The sequence below is a fragment of the Hylaeus volcanicus genome, chromosome 3 (genome assembly GCF_026283585.1).
Source record: "Hylaeus volcanicus isolate JK05 chromosome 3, UHH_iyHylVolc1.0_haploid, whole genome shotgun sequence".
NCBI lineage: Eukaryota > Metazoa > Arthropoda > Insecta > Hymenoptera > Colletidae > Hylaeus > Hylaeus volcanicus.
The window spans coordinates 15,348,364-15,358,237 of NC_071978.1; the positions used below are offsets into that span (position 1 = coordinate 15,348,364).

Genomic DNA, 9,874 nt, shown 5'->3' on the forward strand with positions numbered 1-9,874 from the left:
AAATGGTTCGTCATAAGAATCGTACAAATACTTATTGCTTCTATACTTTTACCCACTTTTCGCATTTTTTTATTAGTTTCACAAATTATATTAACTAGTAAATGTCGTTTGGACTATATCTATCTTAGAGACTTCCGAGAATACGTAAAATATCATTGATTATAAAAAAAGAAGTTAGGAAACTATTAGGTTGTCCCAAAAGTTTCTTCCATTTCATTAATAAGTAATACGCACACAATATTTTATGTCTAATGTTACATTATTAAATTGCATACGATTCATTTTACTCCATTACTGTTATACAATATTAACATCTAATAAATTAGGTTGTCTATTTATATAAACACTGATACAGAAAATAATTGAGTGCGAGTCACGGAAGGAACTTTTGGGACAACCTAATACAATTTCACAGAAAAGTTTTTTGGGAAATTGATCGGTATACGAATACAGTCTACACCCACTGTACATGTATGACACCCAACATCTTATCATATCTTACAAAATAAGAAATAACTGTTAAATTCGCTTGACGATGCTCACGGGAAGATTGCACTACAAAAACTGTTGCTTCGGTTGAGGGTACCATAAGAAATGACCTTAGCGTATCATTATTTGTCTATCCTAGAATAAAATCGAGTGGAAATCTCTCCGACTTCTTCGAACTGATAATTAGAGTTCTTTTATCGTTAAAAGAATGTAGTAATACTATCTTATCGCTTTTACTTACTAACTTACCTACGCGGTAATACGAACACTATTAGTGTCGATTTGATAATCACGTTTCTTTGGACTGCTTTACGTTAGTATACACAACTGAAACATTGCACTTTTTACCCTTTAGAGCTGTATTCGTTTCTTTCCTCTTAGCATTATTGGTTGTAAATAACTGTTTTTAGATTGAATAAAATACTACGAGTAACGCATATTTTATTTCACTGTATAACAAATTATTTACCTTTTTTTTAAGAACTTCCGGACACTTAGACTTGGGTATTGATTAGGTTATAATTAATTAAAAAATAATTACTTGTTCATTGAAAAATCTTCGGAAGTCTTAGAACAATAAAATTATTTGTAATTTAATATTCACGCTAGAAAATATTTATATTTTTTCCAAAAATTAAACAATATTTGATACAAATCCATCAAGTACGATGTATCTTTCTAAACAATAGGATAAGCTCGTTGCAAACATGATCAACTAGTTAAAATCAAACATGCTCTTGGATAAATTATTTGAAAAGAAAGTCGTTCTAAGCACGCACCAATTGCCAACAATTTGTTTCTAAAAGAATATAAAAGAATGTAATATAATTACAAATACAATATAAATCGATCGAATGAGAAATCGTTACAATTATAAATTAGACAAATAAATAAGAACTGGAAAATAAGTAACAATTTAGCATTATTGTTTCCTCCAAACGTAAATAAAGAGAACAAGAAGTACGTTACTCGTGACGTTACATAAATAAATATTTCGCAAATGAAAAATTTAATTATTATCTAAAATTAAAATTTTGTTTTCGTTTTTTATATATAATGTAAGTAAAACTTTACTCAACTCTGCCGACTTCCACGAGTCTACCTTTTACAGTTTGAGAAACGCTGTGTTAGATTTAGTACAGCGAGTTGTACAGAATTGCAAGAGCATTGTTGCGTATTCTGATTCGCAATGTTATAGCGTTACGGTTGCGGATAGCACAAAGTTCAACAAAGTCCATCACCCAATGACCTCACTTCGTGAATGCAACGGTGTAAAGGCAAAAGGCAATACTATTTTTTGTTTTAAATGGTACTATACGTTTTGTTATTTTAGATAAATCGATTCTTTTCGCCATTACATGAGTTGTCATTAGAATCATAACGTCAACACTGTTGAACATAGCATTTTAGCTACGCATAGTTGGAAACCACCGAATTTTACATTGTGTCACACAGTGTCGCCTTTGCATTTTATTGGAAAGGATTTTCATGTACTGGCAGCTCATTTCGATTTCACATCTTTTTCTACTTTCTTGAATTTTTTTACGGAGATCTATATTTTTGTGATAATCCCTTTTCGTTCTACACTTTTTCATGTGTTTGGCGTAATTTTTTTACTTTTTTGAAGTGTTTTATGGGAATATTATTAAAGGAGGAGTCCGGTTCAAGACGATAAAAATAAAGCATTTTTTTTTACGAATTTTTTATAAATAATATATTAAGCGGATCTTTATGAAATTTACAGAGTTTTTTATTGGATATTTGGTGGTAACTAGACTGCGGAAGTTTATGCACGATAAATATGTAACATGCATGTGCAAAATATGCAAAATGTCCACGAAAAATATGCAAAATATGCACGAATAATTTGGATAAAACGTAGTATAATAAATAATATATTAGTATGTTACAAAATATTCGCTATGTACACATATATAAAACACTTTTCACAATTATTCTGGCATATCATAATTCGCGTGACAATAAATTACGAGCATTTTTTCCAAAATTAATGGTGTTAGTGCCGGTATTTATGTGTTGGTCCAAATGCGATTTCCTTTCACGCTTCACATTTTTATTGCAAAATTTGCAATAATTGCTTCTACTCATCGTTATCATTATTGCCGTTGTCATTAATAACAAAATTGGAATCGTCTCTAATCCAACTTAGCATTAATCCTTTTCTACTTTTTCTAACTTTTGCCATTTTTAGAGAATTAAGAGACACTTAAATATATTCACTTTTTCACAGAGATCACATTAACTGCGATAATTGAACTGAAGTATTCGAATTCGAAATACAAACTGTCACACCTAACGGTCGATTAGCAACACAAGGTTACAGAAATATGGTTTCATATGGCCTGTATTTGTGTAAGCACTACACAATTATGATGCAAAAGTATGGTGATAGACGAAACTAATTTATCGAGATAGATATTTCATATACGCACGATAAATAACATGCAATATATTATTGCATATGTTTTTAAACATAAATATGCAAAATATGCAAAATAAACAATGTATTTTTATAGTACTCTAATTTCAAAACAAATTTCTGTCTAGGTCCCATTCTTTTAACTATTTCCTATAAAAATATGCATTTGCATAAACTTCCGCAGTCTAGTGATAACACATAGTTATTTTCAATACAAAGTTGTACGTAAAAAGTCATATACAGTCATGTCCCATGTTTTTGTTTAAACCATTGAATTTACAGTCAAAAGCTACATAAAGGTACGAAGTTTCAAAATTTTTTCTCAGTAAATACTGGTAGCTTGTTCTAGTTGCGGTGTCCTCCCTTATATCTCACTCTGTATAAAAGTTTGATAATGGTAATTTAATGCTAAAAAAGCGTTATGTACCTCAAATATTCAAATTGTTTTCTAGAGTAGAAATAGAAGTAAACTCTTTAGTAATGAATAACAACGTCAAATAAGTAATATTGAACGAATTGAGAAGTATCAATAAGAAATATTCGAATTATTTCTTTCATTTCTGACTTTGCAGAACCTTGAAGGGCATTACATTGCGCATGAATGAATTCGTGATGACACGCGTTTTCATATTACACAAAAAAAGGCAGTATTCTATTTAAAAAAAATGAAAGGACATTTTTGTTTCTCTAAATATATTGCAAATATAAAACAACGATGTACGCCATTAAATTGGCCATTAAAAACTACAAAACTTTGTCGTTGATCATTTCCTTCTAATACTTACTATTTACGGGAAAAACGTTGGCTAGTATTTTCGTAAATATCCTGCACGAGTTAACAAAATGCAAAATTTGTAGGAAATAATTGTTCTGTACACCGATCATATACTTATTAGAAGAATGAGAAAAGAAAAAAAGAAGACTCGTCAGCACAAGTCTAGAAAGCGTTAAAGAGAAATAACATATATATCTGTATGAATCACAAATAAATACAGCGTTTGAACCGGTTATATATTTCAGATTATTGCTCAATATATTTTTTTTAGATATTCTTCACGCAACAAAGATGTGCAATGTCGTACAAAAGTTCGGAGCATCTTTCGATCCGTATAGAAGTTCACCTTTGTGTACACATGCTGCTTTCATTATTAAAATCACTCCTACATCTTGCATATGAAGAATAAGAGAAAAGATAAAAATTCCCTGTTTAGTTAATGTAAAATCACTAAAAATAAGCATAAAAATAATCGTTTTGCATGAATTTATGATGCCTAATCAGAATGTAAACTTCATGTCATGAATATTACACAACAATTCATCAAATATTGTTCTTTAACTGCAGAACAAAGGTATTATATTCAGTTTCTTGATAAACCTATTTCATATTTCTTGTTTCTTTGCTTATATAAATAAAAAAATAAGAAATGAAGATAAAGTGTTCGTTGTGTCGCGTTGCGAATGTTTCTGTGAGTATGGCGCGTTGCGAATGCTTAGGCGAAATAAATTCAATGAATGCATGGACGATAAGGTGACGTGCGAGAAAAAGGTGTTTAGGCGAGATGAATGCGTGGACGATAAGGTGAGGTGTGAGGAAAAAGTATTCAGACCAGTATGACAGTTTGATGAGTGTTTGGAAGAAGTGAACGGATCGGGCGAATGTTTAAGGGGGCATTTCATTGTGAACGCACAAAAAAAGCATATTTTCCATAATTTTTTTCTCAGGAACTAGTGCATAAAATTGAATGAATATTTTCCCCCTTAAAGGTATGATTAGGAAAGTAAATAAAAAAATTTTTTTTTGGTAAAAAATATTTCGTCATTTATTTACAAAATAATATGCATGTGTGTAAAAAAAAAAGTTATCCCCTGGCGCAGGTGATTTTGGCTCTCCTGGGAATCTGAAACAGAAAATCGAATAAGTTTATTAAACTATGTCGTCACACCTATCGTCGGAACCTCCAAGTAGTTGATATTTTGATTTTTACTTACAATTTCACCTGATTTACGGTACTAAAAAAGTATTTTTTTTTCTCTCTTTCACAAGAAACGCTCCCATTTTGTTTATTTTCGATGAAATAAATATATGGGGGTTCCAACCATAGGTGTGACGACATAGTTTAATTAACTTTTTCGATTTTCTGTTTCAGATTACCAGGAGAGCCAAAATCACCTGCGCCAGCGAATAACTTTTTTTTTGCACACATGCATATTATTTTGTAAATAAATGACAAAATATTTTTTACCAAAAAAAAATTTTTTTATTTACTTTCCTTAATCATACCTTTAAGGGGAAAAATATTCATTCAATTTTATGCACTAGTTCCTGAGAAAAAAATGATTGAAAATATGCTTTTTTTGTGCGTTCACAATGAAATGCCCCCTTAAACTAAGATGTACAGTAGGTGTAGAATGTATTCGTACACCGATCAATTTCCCAAAATAAACTATAAACCAAACTAAAAAATAAAATAAACTAGTAAATTACAATTTTTCATAGTTTTTTTGGAAATTGATCGGTGTACGAATACTTTCTACACCCACTGTATGTGTGAAAGATTATAAGAGGGATGCACTTTCGAAGAACAGATCAGTTTTTGAGCAGTTACACAGTGCGGACAAATAGCAAAATTGTGGACAAAAATCAAAATTTCATTACTAATATAAATATATTGCTATTTATTCACAAAAAGAAATAAAATTAACCATAAACATTAATAAAATCACAACAAAATTAACAAATTTAACAAAAAATTAACAAACCCCGATTTTGATGAAACTTTGTATACTTGTTTGGGGGACCTTCTTATGAATTACACCATCCTCAGTACGTGCGACTTTTGCGTTCTGAAGGAGAAATTAACCCTTTTATCCGAGCCGCCCCTTTTACTTTTTCTCGGAAATGATTAGAGATTTCAAAAAAATGTTCAAACAAACATTACACTGTTTTTAGAGGCCTATAAACCAATACCAACAAATTTAAAAAAACAACCATATTTTTTTTAATTACCCTCCCCCCTCTCGAATTTTTTGAAAATTTTGATTTATTTCTGTATCAGTAAAAGCATTTTTTTATTCTGAATCCAACGGTGTGTATGAGTTTATGATTACCATACAGGAAAATGATGTAATATTGTAAAATTGTTGCTTTAGTAGACCATATTTCGAATTCTTTAGGAATTTTTTTCTCATAAATAATAGAAGTTGCACCCGTATGTTATTTAACACAATATGCTTCATTTTGGCTGAGGATGTGTAAAATAATTTTTATAGGAATCCATAAATCAATTAAATCAGAATTTTTAACTTCCAATTGCGACCCTACACCAACAGTACGGTCCTTTATCAAAAATTATATAAAACCGAACGTTGCAAGTATTTGCAAAAAAACTTATAAGTTTCTTAAAATATAACAAATAATGTATCCAAATATGTTGAGAACTCAGGATATTTTTTGCCGTTTTGTCTGCATGTTTGTTTAAAGATAAAGATTGTATTATGGATACAAATGATTGGATGGATACATGATCATTTGTGATCACATTGTGATATATACTAATATTGAATTTTGTCCACTTATTCCGCACTGTGAGTCGTAAGCGAAGTGACACAGTCTGCATATCGTGCGAAATTGTTGCGACAAATGTTCAGACCACAAAATAAAGCACATTTTGTCTCACTACATTGATTGTCATTCATTTCACAGTCCACTTATTATTATTTAAAATTAATCGCACAAAGTTAGTTCGGCGTGTGACGGACGTACGGAGTTTCACCACCCTTAAATTGACCGAGTTGCAAAATGCGTACACGACGCGTTGCACATAATTAAATTTTCTATTTAAACGATATTCAAGTATACAAGGTCATCAATAATTTAGTTATTAATAGTTACTTAGAAAAATAACTTAAGTTCTAGAGAAGTAAAGCGATATGTAATTATCTGGTTCTCAATACTTATCAACTTGTAGTTATCTCTAATAGAAAACAAAATGTTTACAATTCATCTTTTCTTAACAATTCTCTTTTCAAATAAATAATTCAAAAGTCTACTTAAATTCGGTAGGTTCGATTGAAACAGACGATAAACGTACAGGATTTATTAGCCAGAATTTGGATGTAGAAAAAGAAGTAGAAATATTAATGTTACATATTACAGTATGAATAATACTTAATTCGACTTTATTATTAATTATTTTAATTATTTTCCTTCGTTTCAAATAAGAAGTAACAAATAAATATTTACCCTTTTATTTTAATTTTAAGATAATTAGTGATTTTTATTTGAATAATTATTTAACACGTATTTAATATTACCAAACTCACGTATGTGTTAAATAATTATTTAAATAAAAATCACTAATTATTTTAATATATTAGGTTGGTCCTTATTTCAATGATCATTGACATGTATGTTACACATCCCCTAAATATCTTGCAAATACATAAAAAAATTCCTGTAAAATTTGAGCTCTTCTTTTTATTATTAACACGTGCCCTAAACTTTCGAAAGTTTAAAATGGAAAATACATTCAATTTTTTCTTAAAAATTTCAAATGTTTATCTTAATTATTTCCTTATATATCAGTGCAATAAATACGAAGCTATTTCCTCTACATAACTATTTTTTTAATATTATTTTTAATGTATTAAATGTCAATTTATTGATTATTTTTTATAAAAGTTCTATAAACAAAAATTATTTTTCAGATAATAAAAAAATTTGGTATATCAAAGATCTTTCAATAACTATTTATAAAAAATATATTTAAAAAAATGTTTCGAACAAAATTTAATCAGTATTTAATTGCCAAGAAATTTTAATTACAAAAATAGCAGAAAAATAAGATCACCATGAATTTTTTAACTGGAACCATATATTTTTAACGTGATAGTTTCGTAGGCGGTATCGAAACAAATTCACAGACTTGCTACATTGTGACCTTGGTATGACGTTAAATCAAAGAATCGTTGTGAATCGCTTACCACGATATGTGAAATTTGGACTGTTTCAATGACACATAACAGCGACGCATCGCATTTAGACTAAAACAAATGATCGTAAATATTATGAACAGTCCTTTATGCAAACGCTATCGTGTGCTATTATTGTAAAATCTACTAGTTTATTGTGCGAAAGTGACTAAATCGTAACAGGATTATTTTTCTTGTCGATTAAATACTGATTACCTTTGGTTCGAAACATTTTTTAGATTTTTCAGTCTGCTTGAAAAACCATGGTAAGTGATGGGTGACACACCCTGTGTACCCTAATGTTAAAAGGATACCTTTGAGGGCAACTAGCGAGAGAATCACATAGTTATACATGATACACTATGTATACGTATATGTACATATTTATATAAACATAATCTGTTTCAAGTGACAGTTAAAATTTGCAAGATATCGATTGTTGTTTCGCAAAGTGTGCTTCTGTAATCTCTATGAAATCTCGTTATCTCGATAAGTTTTTCGTATAGCACAACTTATTTTTCTGGTAATGTAATAAAATAAAAATGTATAGATGGAGGTTTCGATCTTTCATCATATCTTTTAACCAAGTACTACCAAAGTATAATATTATCTCAAAAGAGATGTTCATGTCGAATAATCGATTATAATAGCTAATATTGATTTTTCAGAGTCTTACTTGGTACTTATTACACATATCAATGTATCCGTGGGAAAAATGAGAACGATCAATCTACATATAACTATACTGACGGTAAGCAGATAAAAACGAAGATAATCACAGTCATGGGTTGTTTACGTATCTAATACAAACGTAGAGAAACCAGTAACGTGTGTATTTCTTTCTAACAAAGAAACATTTTCTAATGGAAACCGATTTAAATAGACATTATTATTTCCAGAAAATATTTATCACTATTTTCTTTGAGCATATCATGGCAACAAAGGAAAAGGACCTTCGGGTAGAAGAATAGCAGTATATTAATCAAAATTGAAAGGCGAATCATTTAGTGCTCAATAGTTAAGATTTCGCGGAATTCAAGTCACTGTAAGTGTTTAATTGTGGAAAAAATATATTATCGATAACATAAAACTATCACAGAATCCGAGATTGAATTACAAAGAATGTACTCACCGTGGGATAATCCCGCACTAAGACAAATAAGCAGTAGCACAGCACGCGCACGCAACATTTTAATGAATTTTAGTACTAAATTGCAAAGCGATTCACAAAAATTGTACCACTTGAGAATTATGCATACACGAAACAAATTCAGCACTGGGCACTTCCACCTTACGCGAAACAGAATGCCGCAAGCAGCTGCAAGTTGTCGCTTGATAGTGTTACATACTGGTATGACTCATTGTCAGTAGATGTCAGGTTTGTCATTTGCGACTGTGGTGACACCTCTCGAATCAACTCCACCACTAGAAGGCTACAAGTGGTTGTCGATTGTCGCTAGTTACTGATCAATATCAAATATCTACATTCACTTTGTTTTATACAGGGTGTTAAAAAAAAAGCATCCAATATTTATATGGTGTATAGGGCACACTGTACTGAGTAAAAAAGCTTTAGTAAACATAGACCCAAAGGCAGGGCCGGCTCAAGGCAGGTTCAGCGCGTTCGCCGGAACCCGGCCCCGTATTTTGAGGGACCCCACGGTCTACGAAAATGTTGATTAACTTTTTACGGAATGATGATACCATTAACAGATACAAGACATGTTTTTATTAGCGATGAGTCAGTTTAAAGGAGTGACAAAAATCATAAAAGTATTATTATTTAATATTCATCTTATAAAAGATATGTAACAGCATTTGTAAATAAATAATTTCCGCGTTGTAAAATTTAAGTATACGATTTGAATGTGAATTCAGGCCCCGAAAAATTTTTGAACCGGGCCCCGTAAAAGGTCACGCCGGCCTTGTCCAAAGGTCAACCGTTTCTGAGATATAAACATTTTTATTTGCTAG

The 9,874-nt window shown here is 30.5% G+C and overlaps 1 protein-coding gene across 2 annotated transcripts in view; it reads right to left on the minus strand.

Moving 5' to 3' along the window:
* The window catches only part of LOC128873289 (uncharacterized), a 37,698-nt gene extending 28,455 nt beyond the window's left edge, over positions 1 to 9,243 (minus strand). For both annotated transcript variants that reach the window (XM_054116761.1, XM_054116762.1), the window contains exon 1: positions 9,033 to 9,243. In XM_054116761.1, the coding sequence (XP_053972736.1) occupies positions 9,033 to 9,090 (58 nt within the window). In that variant the 5' untranslated portion in view covers positions 9,091 to 9,243. The remainder of the gene's footprint in view (positions 1 to 9,032) is intronic.
* Between the last annotated feature and the right edge of the window lie 631 nt (positions 9,244 to 9,874).